General features: G+C 39.4%; 1 protein-coding gene across 3 annotated transcripts in view; it reads left to right on the top strand.

Annotated features, from left to right (window-relative positions):
- Positions 1–25,304, top strand: part of RMND1 (required for meiotic nuclear division 1 homolog) — a 38,491-nt gene that overhangs the window by 4,647 nt on the left and 8,540 nt on the right. For 2 of the 3 annotated variants that reach the window (XM_082669234.1, XM_082669235.1), the window contains exons 2-10: positions 580–1,097; positions 7,882–7,990; positions 10,817–10,892; positions 14,669–14,708; positions 17,047–17,147; positions 18,884–18,990; positions 19,938–20,002; positions 20,562–20,638; positions 23,615–23,735. In XM_082669234.1, the coding sequence (XP_082525360.1) occupies positions 594–1,097; positions 7,882–7,990; positions 10,817–10,892; positions 14,669–14,708; positions 17,047–17,147; positions 18,884–18,990; positions 19,938–20,002; positions 20,562–20,638; positions 23,615–23,735 (1,200 nt within the window). In that variant the 5' untranslated portion in view covers positions 580–593. The remainder of the gene's footprint in view (positions 1–579; positions 1,098–7,881; positions 7,991–10,816; positions 10,893–14,668; positions 14,709–17,046; positions 17,148–18,883; positions 18,991–19,937; positions 20,003–20,561; positions 20,639–23,614; positions 23,736–25,304) is intronic. The other variant, XM_082669236.1, reaches the window with a different exon arrangement.

The following is a 25,304-nucleotide window of genomic DNA, read 5'->3' as shown; positions in this document are numbered from 1 at the left end:
GTTCAGCCCTCAGCTGCTGCTGCAGCTCACGCCTGGCTCCCCTGAAGTTGCATCCTGTTTGTCAGGTGAACAATACTGTTTACCTGCGGTGTTCGCCTTGCTGATCCCTCTGCCCTTTTGAAACCCGATTCAAACATCACCTCTGATAGGCACCAATAATTGTCTGTTGCTTTAAGGTGTTAAAAAAATGATATGTGTTTAAAGGACAAATAAACTACTTTTTTTTTTGGTTTGGCCACGCCGTGCGGCATGTGGGATCTTAGTTCCCAGACCAGGGATCGAACCCTTGCCCCCTGCATTGGGAGCGCAGAGTATTAACTACTGGACTGCCAGGGAAGTCCCTCAATAGCTTTATAGTCTTATAACCTTCCAGAAAGAAGGCTAAAGGTTGACTAAAAGAGAGGTGGTGAAAATACTTGTATGTATTTTTTTAACCTCATTCTTTTACTAGGCTTAAGTTAAGATGTATCTATTTTGCAAATTGTTTTACAGAAATATACCTGTTACCTGGGAAAACACTATATACTTTTTAAACATTTTTTATTGAAAAACTTGAACTTTGAATTCTTTTTCTTTTAGCTTGAGATGTGGTAATGCCAGCCAGACTTCTCAGGTCCTTGGCCAGATCTCACTATATTTTATCAGAAGCGTGTCAGTGCCAAAGACTTGTTCATCGAACATTAAAACCACTTAAGGAATTTGAGACCACAACATGCAACACCCTGACAAGAAGTCAGAACGTGAATTTCTTCTTTCCTGATACAGCAGCTGTTGGTTTGAATAAGTCCCAGGTCCTGGAAATGAACCGGAAAATATCAAATACAAATGTACTCTCTCCATTAAACACCGCATGTTACCAAGATGAAAAAGAGCACCTTCCAACCAGGAACTCCCTTGGTACTCATAGGAAAGTGATTCACAAACCAAATCTGTTAGGTTTTAAGTGGTTTATAAAAATACTGAAGAGACATTCCTCATCTGTGTCAACGGAAACACTTGTTTCTAAACAAGACTTTCCGCAAATCAAGAGACCACTGAAAGCATCAAGGACCAGGCAGCCATCCAGGACCAACCTTCCAGTTCTGCCTGTGAACAAGGTAAAAACACTTGTGGTGGTGGCGCCTCTGTTCCCTAATAATCACTCTGAACCCCTGTGGATCCCACCCCAGCCTTACTACCAACATAGGAGAGCCAGCCATCAGCTCAGCACTTCTTTCAGGATCTTTGAAGCCTAATAGTAAAACCTGTCATCTCCAAAGGGAATCAACATCTTAATTTTAGGAATTAGTGGTACATATAAAGGCAAAATAGAGGCAATTAAATATAAAAATGTAGTTTATGAAAGGATTAGTGGCCTAAAGAAATTTTGGAAAAGACTAGTAGTAAGTCCATTCTAGGAACAGTGCTATAAAAAGCCCCCATTTTTTAAAAAAAAATCAAACTGTAGAAATTCTGTATTAAATTAAAAAAATTTTTGTTCCATTAAGTATGCAGACAGGTATACATTCATTAGCCAATGGTGACTGCATGGGAGGGGGTGGTGAAAGGACATGGCGAGGTGGAATCCAAAAAGCAGAGTGAAGGTTTTTGCTTTTTTTTATCATTTGAAGGTTGAAGTGGTTGTTTTCATTCACTGTTAAGAGGTTTATGGGAAGTTCTCCACTACAGTTCGCATTTGCCCACTAAATGATAAATATTTAAGGTCAGGATGAAGCCCTTTGGTAACCTGTGTATCTCGCATGTTACTTGAAACTGTGCCTTATACTTAATAAATGTTTATTAAACAGGAAAGGATAGAAGAGAAGCAAAGGGACCTTTGATGTCTGTAGCCATCAACATTAAAAGTAGGAATGTCAAATATTTAACACTTGATGAAGCCTTCTGAATCTATCAGAAAACAGGTTATACTGTCGATCTTGCAATCTCGATTCTGAGAAGTAGACCTTGAGAGCGTTTAACTTGTCCTGTTTTTGGTTTTGTTTACTGCGTGGTTGACTTCCTTTAAAAAGGTGTACAGGCCTTCACGTCTTGTCCTCAGGTTGTGAAGCTAGGAGTTGGTTAATGACTTTTGTTTTGGATTCTAGCTTTGTTTACATTCTTGTTTGGTTTCCTTGAACCCACGATATGAAGGATGGGAGTTTTGGATGCATTCTGCTCTCACCCCTTTCTTTCTAGCTGTTGAGTGTTTAATTATGTTGTTTATTGTTGTGATCCTCTGGGAAATTTAGTATTTAAGTGACTGAGATGAAAGTAAGTGTAAAAACTTGAATTCACAGCAGATCCAAAAAAGAGGAGGACCAAGTCCCTTTTTCCTTGCGTTACATCGAGCAGCGCAGAGCAGAATCCAGCTTCTTATGAAAGGCTGGTGAGGTCAGAAATGGCACCTGTTCTTGTAGTTGTCGGTTGTAAACTGTCGAAGAGGCATTATTGCTTTGGGCTGTCTGTAGACTTGAAAGCAGTGTTCCTGGGTTCCGTTTTTTATTTTTCTTCAGGACTTTTTTCCTTTCTGCTTCCAGGAAAGGATTTGAAGTAGATTGTCAAAATTTAATAAGTTTCAAATGAGATAATAAAAGCATTACATTTAAAATAGAGCAAGCAGTTGATATGAACAGAGAAGTAAATATTATCAGATATCTGATACGAGTAATCTAGTTGAATATTTAGTTCCGCAAAGCCCAATGATTAAAGAAAGGCAGGGATACTCCTGGGTTGTACATTTTTTGTTGTCTAACAAGAAAAAAAGAAAAACATAAGAATGTCTTATAAGAAATAACTTTTTCTATCACCAAACTTAAGGAGTCATTTATTTCCTGGGTCCTGACATAGGACATGTTATGTAACGTAATAGCTGTGACTTCAGTTGGAATTCCGCGAAAACAGAAACAGTATGTCATTCCTCTGGAAGCACAGGAAAATAATAGACAATCTTTTCTATTTCTGAAGGCATTTTGTAAGTGACCTGAGGGAGTATGATTTTTGGAACATTATTTTCTAATGATCTTACAGGAGAACACAGTCTTGAGGTATAACGAGGTAATATATGCCCAGGGCTGAAGACTGGCTTTTATCTGTCCCGAATAGAGGGCCCCTCCATTTCCATGTGGGCATCATGGGGCTGGCGAGTCCCCTTTGGTGGTAAAGCCCTTTCCTCCCCTCTGGACTGAGTCAGGAAAGGACTCTACTTTGTACCAGAAAGAGGTACCCTTTGTCTCATTCCGCACGTGTGCACCTGAGCTCACCCTCTTACCTCTGCCACATGGCATGTGCTTGGAATTGACGGAGTGAGGCCACTCACCCTCTATATTAGAATCAAGTCTTCACCTGATTCCATTTGTAGAGATCATAACCTACTGAGATATTCAGCCCACACACCGTTGGCTCATCACTTATCATGGCAGGGCCAGTGGTGCTTGTTGGCCTGTCCTGTCTTTGAGGAGGACGATGCCCGAGGGTAAGGACCAACCTCTGAGCAGCGTGGAGGCTTGCAGAGGAGGCAGGGTGCTGGGACGCCCAGCAGTAGTTTGCAGGCTCACACCACAGTGTGTAGTAAAATTAACCAGTGGGTTGTTAATAGGTTTGGGGTTTTTTTGGTGTGTTTGATGAAACAGAATAGAAAGTATCAATGCATTACTCATGATAAAGGTAAATATTGTTCCGTGAAGCTTTTGTGTCGGTTATTGGTGTGGGTGTCTGTGTGTGTGTAGGTACTGTGTATGTGAAAGGGTTTCTCACCATGGGTTGTAGTCAGAAAGGTTAAAAGCTACAGCTTTATACTAGTAATGTAAAATGCATCTGTGTTTTCTAACTTTTGCCTATAATCTGTACATAACAGGAAAAACATGCATTTTTTCCCCTTAGTAATATAGAAGCAACATTATTGTAATGCACTAATTTCTTGTTTTAGTAAAAGAACACGAATAAAAATAAACTTTCTTTTTCAGGAAAAGTATTCTGTCAGAGTATGTGTTGCTCCAAAACAAGAATCATATATAAATTTCTAGCCCCATCTGCTGGAATATGTTTTCTGTGGCCAGAAAAATGAAACATACTGAAACATGGTGGTTTTCTTGGCTTTGGTTTTGTTTTGTTTGGGTTTGGGTGGTTTTCTTTTAACATTTTAAAATAGAAAGGCCTAAATTTAAGTCTTAAATCCAATAACTATTTTAGGTTGGTTTGGCACATTTATTTAAGAACAAGTTGTTGATCCCCATGCTAGAACCTGAAATTTGGTATATATTTATATTTAATGCTCAAAAAATAATGGTTCATTATAAAAATCCAGAAAAAAACATGTCTGAAGATGAAAGCTTCTTGCAGAGTAACATCTTTAAATAATAGGGGGAAAAAATGCAAAGATGACACACACTCTTTCCCTTTACCAAGTGGATTTAAATACAATCTTGAAATTGAAAAACAAAGGAAATAAAACCCAAAAAAGATATTTCTAACAAGTCAAATTGGAAAACCTTGTGAATCATCTATTCACAGAAGATTCATAACTTAAACAGAGACTCACATCCCAGATGTTTAAGGAGGATACAGAAAGTAGTGTGGCGAGCCATGTAAGTTATGTAACGTAGGCTAAACCAAATAAGCTGTGAGACATTGGCTAGGACTCTGAGCCAAACTAAACAGGAGATGGTGAGAGAAGGAAAGGTGACCATCTTCAGAAAATCTGCAAAGATCCTTGGAATGACTAAGTTAAAAACAAATTGTGTTTAAAAATTTATAACCTGACTCTTTGGAGCTCAGCATATATTTTCTCATGGAAGTTGTGGTTGAATGCTTTGACTTGTTCCTTTTTTTTTTTTTAATTTATTTTATTTATTTATTTTTGGCTGTGTTGGGTCTTCGCTGCTGTGCGCGGGCGTTCTCTAGTTGTGGCAAGCAGGGGCTACTCTTTGTTGCGGTGCGCGGGCTTCTCATTGCGGTGGCTTCTCTTGTTGCGGAGCACGGGCTCTAGGCACACGGGCTTCAGTAGCTGTGGCAGGTGGGCTCAGTAGTTGTGGCTCGCGGGCTCTAGAGCGCAGGCTCAGTAGTTGTGGCGCACGGGCTTAGTTGCTCCGCGGCATGTGGGATCTTCCCGGACGAGGGCTCGAACCCGTGTCCCCTGCATTGGCAGATGGATTCTTAACTGCTGCGCCACCAGGGAAGCCCGACTTGTTCCATTTTTGAGAAGGTAAAATAGTGTAAGTTTTTTTAGCACAGATGGGCCTGATCAGTAAGAAAGACGATGGTGAAGCAGGCACGAGCCAGGGAGTGGGAGGGACTGCACCGGCTGGAGAATCACGCCCCGCCCCGCCCCCCGCTGACCCTGGTCAGTTACTGCTAGATCTTCCACTGGAGCGAAAGATGGTGGAAATCTGGATTTTGTGCCAAATGGCCATTTATTGTTGATAGTTTGTTAAAATCTTGAAAACACTATGTGGGTCAGCTCTTGAGTTGGATAGTTGTCTGGGCTGCCAGTTTACGGCAAAGATTCTAGAAACAGTCGGCAATGCCGTTTCTAGTACAGTTCTGGGAAAACCCTCCGCTGGACTAGCTGTCGACCTTCTCCTTATCTCCTGTCTTCTCCTTCGTGCCGCCTTCTCTTCCCACTCCAGCCTAGACTAAGCATGTCAGCTCTAGCAGCCCCAGAGTCACTCTGACATGCAACCTAATGCACTGGGACTTTGCTTAGCAAACTTGAGTAAGTTTGTCAGCTCTTGTAGGGTAGAGCCTGCCTGCCATGGCCTTACCTGATGCTTCTTTGCAGGATTCCTTTCTTTCAGGCAGCTTAATCTCATACCCTGCCAGCTCTTTTTAACTCCAGGGAGCCTTAAAAGAACAACTAGTGCTGGCACTTCTAAGCCTTAAGCACATAACTGATTCCTGTACTCCAGTAACCAGCTTTACTTTGACTGTATGGACCCGTATGTTTTTGTAAATTAACGTGTTCTTACCTTCATAATGAATACGGGAATCAGCATATCAGATACCTGCAACAGGAGGGTCCTGCATCCGTTTAGCTCACATTCAGTGACAATTTCAGCTTGCTTGTCTGACTTTTAATTTTTCCTCTAATTGAATTAAAATCAATTAGACAATTGAATGTTTCGCTTATGAGTGGATATTTTACGGATTTTAGGTTTGTCAGGTCCTCCGTTTATTCCTCTGCTACTTTTTAAACCACACATTAGAACTGTGTAACAGATGGAAGAAAAAGCAAAGCAGAGTTAGGTCATCTCTTGAGAAAGAGCCAGGAGTTAGGTAACAAAAGTGGGAGGAAGGAAGAAATTTATGTACTCCTTTTCTTGAATTTCATACTAGGAATGTAGCAGAAAGGGAAAGAATTTAGGAGCCAAGATGAGTAAATCCTAGGAATAAATTTTGATTTAGTGACTCTTATACCTCTTTTGATACATACGGGCCAAAGCACCATGTGTATCAAAGACAGTAGAATCACTAACATTCTGATTAATAGACACTAAAATATAAAATTACGGACAAATAAAAATTCAGATGTAAATTACTTGATAAACTTTTTAGCCTCCCATAAATTCTGATGGTTTAAACATATCTGCATGTGCCGTAATAATAACTATTATCTAAAAAATGTTGAACATTTGTGCTAATCATGGTTGAGCAGTTGACATTCATCAGCTTGTTTAAACGTCACAACAACCCTATCAAGTAGGCATTATTGTTATTCTGATTTTTTTTTAATGAATCTAATTCTGTGCCTGAACTCTTAACACCTCTGCCGATAGCTTTTGAACTTCATTGACCGTATTCCATAGTGAGAAATTTATTTTACATTACAGTGTATATGCAGTGACCCGGTATACCTATATAGACATATATGTGACAGAAAATGTCATAAAATAAAATTTACCCTTACTATGAATTATGTACTCTAATATTTTCTGTTTTATTCTGTTTAGTTTATTATTTTTATTATTTTTTTTTTTTTTTGCGGTACGCAGGCCTCTGACTGCTGTGGCCTCTCCCGTTGCGGAGCACAGGCTCCGGACGCGCAGGCTCAGCGGCCATGGCTCACGGGCCCAGCCGCTCCGCGGTATGTGGGATCTTCCCGGACCGGGGCACGAACCCGTGTCCCCTGCATCGGCAGGCGGACTCTCAACCACTGCGCCACCAGGGAAGCCCCTAGTTTATTTTTTTTTTAAGCTGGTTTGGGCCGACTAAATTGATATCAGGACTCACTAACGGCTTGTGACCTACAGTTTGACAAAAACACTGTGTGCTGTACCATATGCTTACCATATGTATACTGTATAGCTACACACAATATAAATGTATGCATGTACACACGGGTAAGACTCCTAGTGCAGAAATCCAAAGCACTCACCAAACCTGGACACATTCTCAGATTCACAGAACTTTTAACCAGAGTACAATTAACTAGAGTAAAAATTTCTGTAATTCCTTAGTAGATTCAGAGTAATCTCTGCCTGTACAAGGCTAGTGGCAAATTATCAAATGACCTCAAATAATAATGCTGCTGTGAAAAAGAACCATGGAAACTCAAGGTTGGACAGACTTTAACTAGCATCTCATCCAGGCGCCTTGTATGGTGCCTAAATCCTTTCTATTTTTTGATCAGTCTGTGCTTGAAGCACAACCAGCAGGTGTGGCTCCCTGTTCTGACAGCCCATTCCATCTCTTTGACTATTAAGAGAAAGTTCTTGCATAGATTGAGCTGAAATCCGCCTCCTTGTAACTTCTTTCTCTGCATCGTTCTCACATCCTTTGTCTGAACCGTTGAAATGTTTGGAGAAAACTCTCGAGTGCCAGCTTTGCAGCACGCCATCCTCCCTGTAAAGAGACAACCATCACAGGCACCTCTTGGTAACCCATCTCATTCTCCTCTCTCTGGCACAGGACCTGATGCGCTGTACTGCGTTTGCAACCGCAGATGAATACCATCTTGGAAGTCTCTCTCAAGATCTGACCTCCCATGGATATGTTGAAGTAACAAGCTTGCCTAGAGGTACATCTTCTTGAACCTGGGGCCAAGTATGTTAAAATGTATTAGAAAATAATTTTCCTATGATAACTGTCTTAAATATGCATTTGTTTAGGTTTCATGTTCTCTTTTTTTTATAAATTTATTTTTATTTTTGGCTGTGTTGGGTCATCGTTGCTGCGTGCGGGCTTTCTCTAGTTGCGGCAAGCGGGGGCTACTCTTCTTTGTGGCGCACGGGCTTCTCATTGTGGTGGCTTCTCTTGTTGCGGAGCATGGGTTCTAGGCACGCAGGCTTCAGTAGTTGTGGCACATGGGCTCAGTAGTTGTGGCTCACAGGCTCTAGAGCACAGGCTCAGTAGCTGTGATTCACGGACTTAGTTGCTCACGGCATGTGGGATCTTCCCGGACCAGGGCTCAAACCCGTGTACCCTGCATTGGCAGGCGGGTTCTTAAACACTGAGCTACCAGGGAAGCCCCTCATTTTCTATTTGAAGGATTATATCATGAAAGTGGCGTTGAATCTCTTTATACAAACAACATACAAAGATAGGAAATTTAAAACATATTCACAGAGAACTTAGTTCGAAGATTAAAATCAATATGGTTTATTCAGCTGTAATTATAGGATCACTCTTACTTGGGATGATCAAAGGCCATGACACTTCATTTCTGTCATGTTAAAAAGTTATTTTAGTTTTAAAGAAGAACCGTAAAATTGATAGAACTGTTGGGGAGAGCCTTTAAAGAAAAATTTACCAGTACAGTCCAACACTTTAAAACTAACAGAATTAGTTAAAAGATAAGCTCAATGAATATTTTAAAAGAGAATTAAACTGAGAAGATTTTAGGATAGTGTGAGGAAGGCTTCTTGAGAAATCACCTGCTTTATGTTAAAGAAAATGACTTGGAACACTTTGATGGAAGATTCATGAATTTACCTCAAAGTAGCAAAAAATAGTAGGTTGAAAACCTCTCTGCTCCAGAGAAAATTCTTAAAAGAGTCACCGACCCTGTAAGAAACAATCGAAATGTCATTGTGTTTTCTCAGCCTTGATGATCTGAACCAACTGTTTGTACTATTTGGTGGCAAAAAACAAAATAATTGACTTAGAAAAACAGAGCTATGTCCAGGGCCTCTAAGAAGGAAAATTGCCCTGCGGTGTTCTTGGCTGATTCCAGAGGCTGTCGGCAGGGTGCCCCACACACTTGGGGGCTTCTCGTACTGTTCTCACTGGCCTGGATCTTTCCCACTTCATTTGTGGTGTTCTTGGCTATATGGGTGAGCCTTGCCCTCTATAGATGTAGAACTCAAGGAAGTGTGATTTCACCAAAGAAAAGGAGTTTAGGAGTTGGTCTTTTTCTGAATCCCCCATTCCCCAGCCTCTATTAGGAGCTCTGAAGCTTTGAGGATCCTGATTTTATGTTAAGAAATTATGTTGGTGGGAAAGAAAGATTCTTTTTGTGGCTGCACTTCTATTCAACAATTCTCTCCCCTAAAAGGACAGATTGTGATAAAGAAATGAAAATAATTGGAAGTGAAACATCAAAATTAGAAAATGTTGAATTTCCAGATGATTCCGAGGTGCGGCTTTTCCAGTGTCTTTTTCTCCTGAGATCGTCCCTCCCACCTCCTGCTTTGCAGTAGCAGTTTAATGAACAGTCTGTGAAACAAATCTTAGATACAAACACACGCATAGAAAACTATGCTCTGAGGATAAAGCAACTTCTAATTTGTGGGAAAAGGATTAAATATTTCTGTTTTCTGAAAAGGGTTATTTTGTGTTTTGTTTTCTATTAAAATTATCTAGTTTCAAAAAAGAAATTATGTAACATTTTACATATTAATATTATATTTATTGATAGACTAACATGTTATTTATAGTTTACATTATAGAATATTTATATACTTATAATAAATACTACTAAACTAATATACAAAGTAACTACTTACTGGTGAATATTTGTATATGTATGTATTTAATATTTAAAATGTTAAAATATTTAAATAGTTACAGGTGACTGTCATGGTAGTTCTCATGATTAACTTTGAAATCAGATATGTTTTGAAATGGACTGTATCTTTGTTTCTGTATGTTTTCTATTTTCCACACTTTATACAATATAATTTAAAATTCAGTGGAAAGAGTAGTTTGAGAATATTAAAATTATATTATTAATAAAATGATATTTAAAGGAAGAGAATATATTAATGGCTCTTCAAATTTTATTTTAAATTACTTTTACAGAAAGAAGTTTAATTCTTTTTTCTTTTTTTTAATTGAACTATAGTTGATTTACAGTGTGTTAATTTCTGCTATACGACAAAGTGATTCAGTTATACATATACATTCCTTTATATAGATACATTCTTTTTTATATTCTTTTCCACATGGTTTATCACAGGATATTGGGTATAGGTCCCTGTGCTATACAGTAGGACCTTGTTGTTTATCTGTTCTCTATATAATAGTTTGCATCTGCTAACCCCAAACTCCCAGTCCATCCCTCCCCCACCCCCCCAAATTCTTGAACCTTAGTTGTACTGATACTAAGACTTTAATAATTATCAACTGGACTAGCGATTACTGAATCAAAATGGGCATGAATGAGTTTTAAATAGCACTAATAATAGTGTCACAGGTTGTTGAATATTTTGTTCAAGTAATTTCTTATGGTCTTTTCATTTTCATATATTAAATACTTTTAGAAACCTTAGTAGAAAAATGGACAGTGTGTTGTAGAGCACTTCATGGTATATGAAGCAATGATCACAAATACTTCGTTAAAAGTTTATAGGTGACTTAAATCTTGTGTCACCTTGTGACATAGCTTTTTGCTCATTTATCACAGATGCAGCAAATATTTTGGTGATAGGTATGGAAAATGCTGCAAAAGAAGGTGATCCTGGAACAATATTCTTCTTCAGGTAAGACAAGAAAGCAACTCCATTGGAAGATGGGCTGTGGCCAGGTATTGTGGTCCTTAAAGATGCAGGTGTACCTTCTCTCTTAACAGAAGATGTTTCAGAATTTATTTGTGATTTAAATTTATCCTTTGGCTCTTATTTGAATAGGAGTTTGTCACTTTTAGGCATCTGCTGGTAAATCCTCTTATGAAATAAAGAATTTTCCCCCCTAGGGAAAAGATTAGGGATTTTTTATTCATTTTGTTCTAAATTAACTTTAAGCATTATGTCATCTTTGTATCATATATGCAAGTTTTTCGCACCGCTCATAATTCATGACAGTAAAGGGTGCACTTAACACATTATAAAAAGAGAGCATTGGGGGGCTTCCCTGGTGGCGCGGTGGTTGAGAGTCCGCTTGCTGATGCAGGGGATGCGGGTTCGTGCCCCGGTCCGGGAAGATCCCACATGCCGCGGAGCAGCGGGGCCCATGAGCCATGGCCGCTGGGCCTGCGCGTTCAGAGCCTGTGCTCTGCAATGGGAGAGGCCACAACAGTGAGAGGCCCGTGTACCACAAAAAAAAAAAAAAAAAGAGAGAGCGCATTGGACAAAGCTAAGGTCAGGAACCACTGGTGGAAATAATGGTGCCCTGCAGAACGCAGGGATTTAGGGAACCGAGTGGACTCCCCCCAGCTTCCGGCCTTCCTAAGAGCAAGAGACTGAAGGAAACTCAGGCTGAGGTCATTAACAGGCCCATTCAGGTAACTTGGTGTGTACTTGCCTTTATTGGTAAATGTGGGTTTTCATTTACTAAGAATATGTAAGCATCTTATTTCCCATTCATCTTCAGTGCCCCTCATCAGGTTCATGCTACCTGCCCTGCTGTCTTTCTTCCTTTTCCATCTTCTCCCTCTGAAGCTAAAGTTTTAGATCACCTTACCTCTCTGGAGACTTCAGACTGGGACCCTGATCCATATACATTTATTCCTTTTATTTAAAGGTTTTTTTTTTTTAAGGTTGTTTTGATACCAGATACTCCAGAGTAGCTGAGTGGAAGTGGTAATGATAATAGAAACCATTTAAAATAATCTCATCCTCACAACGTTTGAGGAAGATCTTTTATTCCCAAGGGTCAGAGGGATTAAGTGAATTACCCACAGTCAAAGGACTAATAAGCGGCAGAACAGAAATACATGGACCATCCATGAGAATCTAGACTTTGATGACGTTTCTGTGGTCTTAGTTCTTACAGCTGATGATAACTGGAAGCTCTGTCTTTGTTCCTGTGGGTGCCTTACTTTCCTTGGACATAATCAAGAGTTCAGCATTTAGTGCCGGTAGAGAAACACCCCTTTTGACTTGAGTCAGGAATTTGGATTTCTGAGGTCCTCCAGGTCAGCATCACCCAGTAGAAATACAACGCAAGGCACACATGCAAGCCGCGAATGTAATAAGATATTTTCTTATAGCCGCATTTTTAATTTAAAAAAAGATGAATTTAATTTTGACCAACACTAATAATAACATCATATATTGCCTGAAATTAATTTTACTGGTATATTTTATTTAACCCAACATATCTAAACTATTACCATTTCAGCATGTAATCAGTCAACAATTAGTGAGATTTACATTCTCCTTTTCATACTAAGTCTCTGAAACCCGGCGTATATTTTCCACTTACAGCAGCTCTCAGTTTGGACCAGGCCTGTTTCAGGTGCCCGGTAGTCACATGTGGCTTGAGTGCCATACTGCAGAGTTCCTGGGGTCTCTCATCTGCCTTGAGGTGCTTCTCTGAACCAGTGCTCTGGCTGTGGCCTTAAACACCTCCCAAATCCATATCCTGAGACCCCACCCTGGCCTTTTGCCACACTCACTGCTTGGTCTCCCTGCCTGTCTTCTCACCCCACCAGCAGTCTTTCTGTCTGTTTGTAGGCAGAGCAATTTTTCAGTGGGTAATTCTGATCACTATACTGTCCTTAAAATTCTACGGAATGTGACCAAACGCCTTATCACAGCACGAAGTTCCTTCAGGGGTTGGCTGTTCCCTGCCTCTGACCTGAGTGCCCTCCCCTTCCCCTCATCCGCAGCCATTCAAACTACTGGCTCTTTATTCTGAGACGTTGCCTGCCCCCCTCGCACCTTTTCCTGGAGCCTGGGGTATTTCCTCGTTTTCTCATTTGGCTCTGCTAGTCCTTTAGGAACTGTGTCCCTCCAGTGTACATCCACCTAGACTCTGCGTAACTCTGTTACAGCGTGGATCGCACTATTGTAATTGGTGGTCCGTAGATCAGTGTTCCCTGGATTGGGACTTCCTTGAGCAGAGGATCTAGACCATACTCATCTTTGCATCCCAGACGCTAAGCACAGACCCACACACATACTAAGCACATTGCTCAAGATGGTTTGAAAAATGCTAATGGGAACATCATATTTTTACCATTTATCGATGGATGGATGGATGGATGGATGGCTGCGTTGGGTCTTTGTTGCTGCGCACGGACTTTCTCTAGTTGCGGCGGGCAGGGGCTACTCTTGGTTGCGGTGCGTGGGCTTCTCACTGCGGTGGCTTCTCTTGTTGCGGAGCACGGGCTCTAGGCACGCGGGCTTCAGTAGTTGTGGCACGTGGGCTCTAGAGTGCAGGCTCAAAAGTTGTGGCACACGGGCTTAGTTGCTCTGCGGCATGTGGGATCTTCCCAGACTAGAACTCGAACCCGTGTCCCTTGCATTGGCAGGCAGATTCTTAACCACTGCGCCACCAGGGAAGCCCCTACCTTTCTTTCATTTCTACCCTTCCTTCCTCTGGTGCAATGACCCAGAGCTGTAACTCCTTTTTCTTTTTTTTTTCCTTTTTTTTAATTTACTACCTAAAACAGCTCAACACATCAGACTTCAGAAATCAAAACAAGTTCCCTAACAGTTTTTAGACTTAAATTTTGTCAAAGGCAGACTTGGATTGTGAGGGCCTCCTGTGGCATTGTTGCAGGTCTACTCTGAGCACTGTAGGGATGGCTGGCATTATTTCATAGGTGCCTTTACCATCTGAAGCTTTAATTTATCTCAGTCTCTTTATTCCACAGATATTAAAAGCATGACCCTTTATTCTTTTCTGATAGCAGAATCTGCCTAATGAGAGCTAATGAGACAGGTCTCAAAAATTTCCTTATTCTGATATCTGTACACCAGAATTGAATCAGGGTACTTCTGTGGTGCGCAGTGGTTGAGAGTCCGCGTGCCAATGCAGGGGACACGGGTTCAAGCCCTGGTCCGGGAAGATCCCACATGCTGCAGAGCAGCTAAGCCTGTGTGCCACAACTACTGAGCCTGCGCTCTAGAGCCCGTGCTCCACAACAAGAGAAGCCACCGCAATGAGAAGCCCGCACACCGCAACGATGAGTAGCCCCCGCTCACTGCAACTAGAGAAAGCCCGCATGCAGCAACGAAGACCCAGCGCAGCCAAAAAGAAATTAATTAATTTAAAAAAACAAAAAAGAATTGCATCGGGTATGAAAGAGTCTAGATACCTGAAGTTACATGGTTTTACAATAATAGTTATTTATTCTGCAAACCACAGGAGAAATCCATGAATTTTTGAGGGGTCAGGTTTTTTATCTGAAATTCAAAAAATAGCTTTTGTTTATCATATCCATCCAGGGACCATCATGTCAAATCAATAATAAATCGTATTTTTTAAAATTGGCCTTCTAGATGCATTCTAGAAGCTACCTAAGCATGGCTTTATGTGTGGCCCTAAAGAATGTATTCCACCTTTAACTTAGTTTATTCTTTTAAATCAGGGAAGGAGCTGCTGTCTTCTGGAATGTGAAAGACAAAACTGTAAGTATAAATAAAGCGTGAAAGTATTAAAATTTAGTTTTCTGAGAATAAATTGTTAATTGGCACTTAATAATCTGAGCCATTGGAAGGTAAATTAACAGATAATCCTCAGTTTATTTGCTCTGCATTATGTGATGTTGATTTTCTTTTTGACTTAGAAGTTTCCTACATTTTCCATTCTCTGAGCACACAATAATTTGTGGCAAATCAGAACAATCCTAGCTACACTGCAGACAGAAGGAAGTCTACTTCTCGTGTGATAACCTACAAAATGAGTCATGTACACACAGTTCACTGGAAGCTGGCTGCACTGAGTCTCATTTTAGATCAAGTTTTCTAGAACTTTTTAGCTCACTGGAAATAATTTCTTCAATATCCCAATCATGATTTGTTTAATACCACCTTTTCAGAGGCAGTTGGGTAACACACATCCAAGCTTTATATTTAACTCAGCAATTTTACATCTGAAAGCTATCCAAAGGAAATAATCACAGTTATATATGATGAATGATGTATAGAAATGTTCATCAACACATTATTTACAATAGCAAAAATGAGGAATAACCAAAACACATAATAATAGCAAGTTTGTTAAATACACCCATAGTATGTATTTAGGATGTACATACTACAGCTCTTAAAAGTCACGTGGGAAGAAACCAATTCCCGAGGAATTGCCTGTGTATATGCTACAGTTCAATTAAAAGAGCAGGTTACAGAATATAACCAATATAATACCGGAGCTGGTAAAAAAAATATGCCTCATACAAACCCAGTTTTACTGAAAGGAGATACACACATAGGGGGCAGGGGGAGGGAGACTGGGGAGCGGTTTCCTGGAGAAAAGGAAATATAAATGAGCAATAAATGTAAGAAAAATGTACAAATTGGCTATTTGAATTTGCAAAGATGTAAAAGGCTGACAATACCCAGTGTTTTTTAAGAATGCTCTCATTAAAAAAATAAATAAAAGAACGCTCTCATAGGCACAGATGTAGAGAACAAACATATGGACACCAAGGGGGGGAAGGGGGGGCAGTGGGATGAACTGGGAGATTGGGATTGACATATATACACTGGTATGTATAAAATAGATAACTAATAAGAACCTGCTATATAAAAAAATAAGTAATATTCAAAAAAAAAGAATGCTCTCTTAAATCTTTGGATTCTAAAGCTGGAAAAACTGTTTTGGAGAGCATTTTAGAAACATTTATCAAAATTATAAGTGTGCATGTCTTTTGTTCCAACAAATCCTAAAGAAATATTCCCACAAGTCCTTGAAGATACACGCATAAGGCTGGCACATGTGACATCATGATAGTAGAGAATAGGAAAAAAAACCCATGGATGGACATTTAAGACGGTTAAATCAATTATGTTTCCTCCATGAAGGAGAATCGCATTGAAAATGTTCATATGTACAGTATCATCCCATTTATATAGAAAGCAAACTAAATGTACATACATATACACATAGGGAAAAGTGTGGAAGGGTATGCACCAAGTTTAATGGTGGTTACATTAGAGGATTAGAAATTCAGGAGACTGACTATACTGCTGAACTGAATGAATAAGCATTTTCAGAACTCTAATGGAAAACTGATGAATTCATAAAAGTGTTAACAAAAGATCAAGATGAAAAAGAAAATTAATTACATGGGACTGAGTGAACTGATGAGGATGATTATAATTTTTGTGACTTTCTGTTTGAATTAAAAAAAAAAATCCCACAAGGACTCAGAGGCAAAAAATACACAAATCAATTTTCACTGCAAAGTAAAGGAGCTGTTGCAGTGGAGGATTCCTGGACAATGTCAATATTATGACACAGTGTGAGTGTGTTTCGTGTTTGGTAATTGCAATCATTGTTGCTTTTGTTGTGGTCATCCAGTTACAATGCTTGGTGTCAGTTTATCTCTTGTAAAAATAAAATACAGTGTGTGTGTGTGAAAAAAAATTCAGGAGAACAGAGAGAGAATCACTTTCTATACCTCTGTGTTTAAATTTTTACAAGTGTGTTACTTAAACTTTTTGTTTTGAAGATTTAAAGAATACAAACCATAATGTTATTAGGGGTTTTCTTTGGGTCGTGGGATAATGGGAGGTTTTGTTTTCCTCCTTAAGCTTGTCTGTGTTTTCCAAATGTAAAAGCAAGTGAATATATCGTTCCAATTAGTTTAGTATCACCATGAATTTGCTTTCTCCTTAAAACCTAAAGAACAGAAGAAATGGTATCAAATGTAATTTAAAAAATGTTATAAGCCTTAACTCTATAACATTATTCTGTACTGAGGGAGTCGGTTATAATTTCAGGTTGATCTTGCTTTTCTTCTAGATGAAGCATGTGATGCAAGTTCTTGAAAAACATGAAATTCACCCCTATGAAATTGCATTGGTGCACTGGGAGAATGAAGAGCTTAACTACTCAAAAACAGAGTAAGCAACTTTTTATCAAGTTTATGAAAAGGGTGCTTGGAATAACTAGGTACAGCAAGATAAATTATTAATTTGGAGACTAATTTTAAGAAAAAAGTTATTGGTACAAATACAAAGCTGAAACAGTTAATAAATATTAGTGGATAGATATTATTTTTATAGCTTCTCAGGCTACCCATAAATTAAAACAAGTAGATAGTATAACCCCAAATAGTAAGTTTCCTAAGCGGCCAAACTCAGTAATACGGTGTGCCTTCGTTAGAATGAACCTGTTCGATTATTCTAGTAAAGTCTTCTCTGAAGTAAATCCTTTTTGCTTTTTTCCCATTGACTTTGAGTGTAAAAAGTATAAAGTATAATGACAGGGTGCTCTAAGAGAACCACTTGTGGAAATGGGGGTACCACTGCTGTACCACTCTCAGGTCAGATGTATGGGTAGGCAACGTACTGGCCAATTTCCACGTCACAGCAAGGGTGCAAAAATGAGGAGGGATGTTAGGGCGGAGAGAGAAGGCAGAATGAACAGGATTAAAAGGTCTTTTCTCTCAGGAAGGTACTGGTCTAGTGGAATGTGAGAAGGAAAAAAAGTCTTTGTATTGAGAAAGGAAGCGACACAAGCAGAGCTTTAGGGAAATTTGGAAGAGACACCAGCTATAGAAAGACTAATTGGGATAAGAGCTAAGTGATAATAGCCAGCGATGAGCTTTCCTGTATCGTCTTCTCGTCCACCAACCTTTGTGCATGTCTTCTGGTCTCACGTCTCTCGTGAAGGTTTAGCCTCTACTTTTCCTATTTGCTTGTGATAACTTACACTCCCAGATTCCCGCCCTTCCCCCTCCTCCCCAGTCGCTCCAGAGTTCTCTACATACACATCTTGGTTTGTCACAGCTGCCTCATCTCCCTCCCCATACTCACCATGTCCATGTGATTTCAGATTATACTGTGTATAGTTACATAGTTTTATATTCAGCATTTTTTCACTTAGCAAATTATTGTAGTCATTTTCCCTTTTCTACTAAATATCCTTTCGAAACATGCTTGTTCATTTTTGTTGTGTGAATTCCTATAAATGAACCGTTCTTCTGTTGAACTTTTAGTTTCTTTCCTGATTTCTTACTATTCAACATTTGACCATAGAAAGTTTTTTTTTAATGTATATATTCATTTGTCTTTTTTCTTTAATAAATTTATTTATTTATTCATTTATTTATTTACTTACTTATGGCTGCGTTGGGCCTTCGTTGCTGTGCGCAGGCTTTCTCTAGTGCGGTGAGCGGGGGCTACTCTTTGTTGCAGTTCACGGGCTTCTCATTGAGGTGGCTTCTCTTGTTGCAGAGCACGGGATCTAGGTGCATGGGCTTCAGTAGTTGTGGCATGCAGGCTCAGTAGTTGTGGCACACGGGCTTAGTTGCTCCGCGGCATGTGGGATCTTTCTGGAGCAGGGCTCAAATCCATGTCCCCTGCATTGGCAGGCAGATTCTTAACCACTGTTCCACCAGGGAAGTCCCCATAGAAAGTTTTTTGTACACAAATCTTTCCTTGCATCTTTGATTATTTCCTTAGGATAAATTCCTAGAAGTGGAATTACTTGGATCATAGGGTATAAGAACATTTGTAAGACTCTTGATACAGATTGCCAAAATGACCTCTAGAAAGATTATAAAGATTATTTTTCAAAAGAAAAAAGGTACTTTTTGCGATTTAGAAACTACTTTTTTTTTTTTTTCTTTTCTCAGGGGACAGTCAAAACTTCACAGAGGGGAAATCAGGTTAAATTCAGAGCTAGATTTAGATGACGCCATTCTAGAGAAATTTGCTTTCTCAAATGCTCTTTGCCTTTCAGGTAAGTTACTGCTACTTATCAGAGACGGTATCACATAGTTTTCATTTCATCGAGGGAACCTGAAATATTTAGTAGAGACTTTGACATGTTTTCGCAGAGCACTCAGCAAAGCCTTATAATTCCTTTTCCTTTTTTTTCCCTCCAAGAGAAAAATATATGTAGTATAGAGTATAATATATAGTATCTGTGCTATAGTTATTCATTCCTTATTAGTGGTATTGATAAAGCTTACCTCTCCAAAAAATATTTTTTTATGTTGTTGCTGTTATTATTATTATCACTACCTTTGTTTTCCCCTCTCCTTCTCTCTGAGATTGTTAGTCTTACATTGTCTCTAATCCAGGCAGAGAAAGCACAGCCTTCTGTGATTGGGCACGGGCCTCTATGTAGAAAAACACACTCTGGTTTTTCACAGGAATGGGACAGAGAGTCACAGTGGCTCTCAGTTTTTTCGGCAAGATCCATGCACCTGAATAGAACTGTAGAAGGAATGTTCTAAGAAATGTTCCTGCCACCAGTCTGCACTAGGCTGCTGCTGTGGTGGGCTGCACATACCATCCAGGAGGCTTCGGGACTTCTGAGCTGTACCCACAGCCCAGAGGAGTGGAGGGAAGGTCAGGAAGGCCTGATTTCTGCCCCTCTACAGAGCCACCCTTCGTTCCTCTCAGCTTCTGAGATGCAGTAGGAGAAAATCAGGGATTCTACCCAGTGTAGTTTTGGTCTGCGAGCAGGGCTTGGAAATCCAGTCAACTTTCTTCTGTCTCTTTCTACCTAGTGCCATCTTCTGTAGTAAGAAGTAACGACTCTTAAATTTCAGTCTCAAATTTTTTGGACATCTGCTTCTTAAACTATTGTTGAAATGGCAGTGAAGGTACTGTGCAGTTTTACATTTTGTAGAAACAGGAATATGATGATAAATGTTCTGTTGTTAATTTTTTTTCCCCCAGTGAAACTGGCTATCTGGGAAGCAGCACTGGATAAATTTGTTGAATCTATTCAGTCGATTCCAGAGGTAATTATACCAATTTTATGCTTGTTTTCAAAGATTGAGTTCTATTGGGGAAAAATACAAATTTCCCACTATAATGATGAATTTAGAAGTACAATAAAGTAATAATAAACATTAAGAAAGCTGCACTGAATTTAAGCAGAAAAAAAAAACCGGTTACGTATAAAATGATAAAATAAGAAACCTTTTAAAACTTCAAATTCAAATTACTTTTCTCTAATGGTATAGTATTTTTAATGTAACTGAATTGAAGGGAAATAAAATGAAATGTTTCCTCTCTAAGGAAGGAAATTATGACCACTTTTCTCGATTAAAAAGTGTCTTGACAAATTACAAGGAAAACAGTGGCATGAAGAATGCATCTAAAATTATATCAGAACTTCAGAATACATTAAAAATCATGCTTACTGTAATTAACTTTGTTTTTACTGTGAAAGAATAATTATACTAGGGAAAAGAGCCCCTGGTTTTTCATTAAGCGATTAGGAATGTACATCATAGAAAATGCTAGTGAGGAGGGAAACCTGTGTATGTATGTATCTATTTTCCCCCTCCCAAATAGGCTTTAAAAGCTGGGAAGAAAGTGAAACTATCTCATGAAGAAGTTATGCAGAAAATGGGTGAACTCTTTGCCTTAAGGTAAAATTTTCTCTGTAAATGAAATATTTCATATATTTAACAATCTCCAGGAAATCTCCCTGTAGCTCTACAGTAAAGAGCGAACATTTATATCTTTATGGGAATTGCAGCTGTTTTTATTTCATTCACTATAAGCATGGAGAACTCTTACCCATTAGAAGCAGTTGGGCTGTATTAGGACTGTACTGGAAGAAACTGTGCATGTGCAAGAGAGACCATCATTACTCTACGTTAAACCTACGTCAGCAAGCGTAGTAGGTGTTATTCAAAGGTGGAAAGATGCATTCTAGAATTTGGACAAGGGTAATTCTCAGTAAAAGTATAGCACTGCATCATAATGCTGAATAGACCTAATTGCTACGGAAAAGTGATGTACCATATTTCATTGACTCTAAGACACCATACGATGCCACAAGAAAGTGAGAATGCTGCCCACTGACATATGAGACAATGCTTTTTCATCACAGAATTTTAATTTTGCACTACGGAAATAGCTCTCGGTCTTATTTGGATATAGATTGATCACATTTCCTCTTGGGCATACATAAAAAGGAAAGAATAAGAGAAATAAGTCATCTAAGGCAATGACAACTAAGTCTCAACTGCCACCTGTAAGACATCATCAATTTTAAAGATGCCTCCCATTTTCAGAGATGTTAAAATGGGAAGAAGAGTGTCTTAGAATTGATGAAATATAATAGTACATCGTTCAAAATTAAGTTAAAAGGCCTTCAGTTTATTTCACTCTTGTAGTTTTCCCAAGATTTTTGGAATGAAGCACCCTGAATCTTGGTGTTATTCTCACTAGGCAGGATTCTCAGTGTTTCGGCCCTTGTCGTGTGTGGGGTGAGTTACTGGAGTTCCTTGTCAATAGTTTACCTAAGAGTTGCTTTTCCACATTCTCCTTAGTTACTCGCCCTGGAGAGAAGTGGTCCAGTGTTGCGTCATGTAGGCCCTTCTCAAAGCTCAGGGACCCTAACTCAGGGCACCAACAAAAATAAAAAGCCCTGCACGAGAGCGTCCCACAGCACATCTAAAGCCTTGAGCTCGCTAAGAAATGGGGGAGACAGACTCCTCTCCCCTCTTCTCTTGGTCATGCGAGCAGAACTTGATATAGCGAATTATAATACTAGGACTCAACTCAGGACTTGATATACTTAGGTATGTGAATAGTTTCGTAGAGTCTTACTGTTGTTATCCTGAGTTTTCGTCTCTTTACAATAAGAGTGCTTATGTGTTATTCAAAGGAATGTGGCGAATCTGTGACGAGAAATAGAAGTAGAAATGTGGCAGTCACAGCTTACACATGGTATGATCCTACTTGGAAGCAAACAACATAAATATTCATCTCTATCTTCATACGTATACATACTACCAGACACGTAGGTGTATGTGCACGCGCGCACACACACGTGCACATGTGTGCATGGAAGCAGACCTGGAAGGACACAGGAGAGTATTGGCAGGGCCGAAAGGATTTGATTTGTCAGGGTAACGGGCCTGCCAGTGTTTTCTGAGTTCATCTCTAGGGTTTTTCTTTTTTATAGTGAACAGCTATTTATGTGTTACTTCTATAACATAAATTTTTGTTTAAAAGCAAACTCAGGCCTCATATGTAAAAAAGGTAGAAATAGAGTGTGTGTGTTTGAGTGTGTGTGTGAAACTAGCAGCGGCTACCCACAGGGAGTGGGAGAAAGGGAAAAATGGGGATAAGAATAGGAGTAAGATTGGTCAATTTTTACCTTTTTCTGTCTTTTTTATTTTTGAGCCATCTGATTACCTATCCACACACACACACAAATATATGTGCATGTATATTGTAACAAATTTTAATGAAAAAAGAAGCTTAGAAATTTTTTTTTTAATAAGTTTATTTATTTTGGCTGTGTTGGGTCTTCGTTGCTGTACACGGGCTTTCTCTAGTTGCAGCAAGCGGGCACTATTCGTTGCGGTGCACAATCTTCTTATTGCGGTGGCTTCTGTTGTTGCAGAGGACGAGCTCTAGGCGCGCAGGCTCAGTAGTTGTGGCTCACAGGCTCTAGAGCACAGGCTCAGTAGTTGTGGCGCATGGGCTTAGTTGCTCCGCGGCATGTAGGATGTTCCCAGACCAGGGCTCAAACCCGTGTCCCCTGCATTGGCAGGTGGATTCTTAACCACTGCACCACCAGGGATGTCCCTAGAAATTTTTTTAATCGGGTTTTTTTCTCTCTACTTCATAAATGTTAATATAAAGATTGAATTAATTTGGTTGCACATTTTGAAAATTTTTTGTTTACATGTTTCTCAGAAATATTACAAGAATCAGCATTAAAAACTACTTTTGGGCTTCCCTGGTGGTGCAGTGGTTGAGAGTCCGCCTGCCAATGCATGGGACACGGGTTCCCCGGTCCGGGAAGATCCCACATGCCGCAGAGCGGCTGGGCCTGTGAGCCATGGCCGCTGAGCCTGCGCGTCCGGAACCTGTGCTCCACAACGGGAGAGGCCACAACAGTGAAAGGCCCGCGTACCCCAAAAAAAAAAAAAAAAAATTAAAAAAAACTACTTTTATAAAGCACCATGTAAATAAGAAATAAACTTATTTACAAAACAGAAGTAGACTCACAGACATAGAAAACAAATTTGTGGTTACCAAAGGGGATGGGGGCAGATAAATTAGGAGTTTGGGATTAATATAGCCACACTGCTATATATAAAATAGGTAAACAACAGGGACCTACTGTATAGCATAGGGAACCGTACTCAATATCTTGTAGTAACCTATAATGGAAAAGAATCTAAAAAAGAATATATATATATATGTGTGTGTGTAACTGAATCAGTTTGCCATACACTTGAAATTAACACATTGTAAATTAACCATACTTCAGTCAATCAATAAATCAATCAATAAATATCTTCTTCAAAAAAGAAATAAAATAGACCATGCTTTTTAATTCAAGATAAAAATTAAAAGTTAATGATTTTCCTTTTTTTAAGACACCATATAAACTTGAGTTCAGACTTCTTGATCACTCCTGATTTCTACTGGGACAGAGAAAATCTGGAAGAACTTTATGATAAAACTTGTCGGTTCCTCAGCATTACTCGTAGAGTTAAGGTATGTATTTTGCACTTCTACTGAGAGTGACACAATGTTTGTATGACTGTGTGAAGAGAAGTTTTTAATTAAGTAAATGTGTTTAACTGCTTTTGGAGAAATGTCCTGTTTGACTTCTACTCAGATATCTAGATCTCCCGTTCTAGTTTTCCTGTGTACAGACAGTTTTCAGCTTTCACGTCAAAGGATATTCTGATATTTGCTCTACAGACTAGATAAGGTTGGTGAGAGTTTGGAGGCCTGGTGGTCTGTTAGGAAGTTTCTCATCAAGTTTCAAGCAAGAGTTCATGGGGTCCAGAACTTTACTGGTGACAGTGAGAACAGAAATGAATTTTTAAAAGAATCCTTTAAGACAAATGAATTGGTTGGTACTGGGAGGCCAGGGAGAAGGAAGAATAAGGATGACTGACGTTTGTTGTGGGTGACAGGTAGAAAGATGGCAAAATGTAGAGAGGTTGGGGGGAGGGGAGGAGCCACATTTAGGATGTGTTGAGAGTAGAGTAGCAAGAAGACATCCACTTAGAACTGTCTGAAAGCGTTGAGAAGCGTGGAAGAAAAGTTGAGGAGGGAGGAAGCTGATGGAATGATGGAAGTGCGTGGAGGGCGTCATGGTGGAGGTGAACCACACGGGAAAGAGAGCAGAAGACAAGATGGACAGTAGTACCATGTGTGTGCATAGTTCTGTCACATTTAATCACACGTGTAGATCCAGGTAATCACCAGATCTGGATACAGAACTGTTCTATCACCACAGAGATCTCCCTTGTGCTTGTCCCTTTATAGTCACACCCTTCCCTCCCCGACCATCCCTAACTGCTGGTAATAAGTAATCTACTCTCCAGCTCTATAATTTGGTCATTTGGGGAATGTTATATAAATAGAATCATACAGGGTGTGACTTTAAAATGGGCTGTTTTCAATGAGTGTAATACCCTTGAGATCCACCCAAGCCATTGCCTGTATCAATCCCTGCCTTCCTGTGAGTTACTTAGCCATGTGGGGGGATTCCATTTTGATTTCTCTGTATTGTTTTTGAGTGTATCTCTTTGCATAGATACTTAGTGGTTGCTCTAAGCGTCACATTACACATACGTAGCTTATCACAATCCACTGGTTTCAGCATTTTGCCAGATTAAATCAAGCGTGGAAACCTTACTGCTCTTTACATCCCTTTACTCCCCACTTTGAGAACTTCATCAGTGTTACAATTTTTGCTGCAAACATCAAACATAATTTAGAAAACTCACGAGGAGATGGAAATCCTATTGTATCTTCCCCCATTTTTATTCTTTCTGTTCTTTTTTTTCAATGATGTTGCAAGATTTCTTCTTTTATTGTTTCTTTTCTGTTTTAAGAACATTCTGTAGCCATTCTTTCAGGGTAAGTTTGCAAAAGCATAGTCTCTTAGTTTTTCTTCATCTGAAAACGTCTAGATTTCCCCTTTATTCCTGAAGGAGTTTTTCACTAGGTAGAGGATTCCAAGTTGATAGTTCATTTCTTTCAATACCTACAAATTACTGTGTCACTTTCTTCCGGCCTCCATGATTTCTGAGGAGAAATCTACTATCT

The sequence above is a fragment of the Grampus griseus genome, assembly GCF_964374135.1.
Source record: "Grampus griseus genome assembly, chromosome: 13".
NCBI lineage: Eukaryota > Metazoa > Chordata > Mammalia > Artiodactyla > Delphinidae > Grampus > Grampus griseus.
Note: the sequence above shows the minus strand (reverse complement) of the source record. Positions and strands in the feature narration are given on the sequence as shown.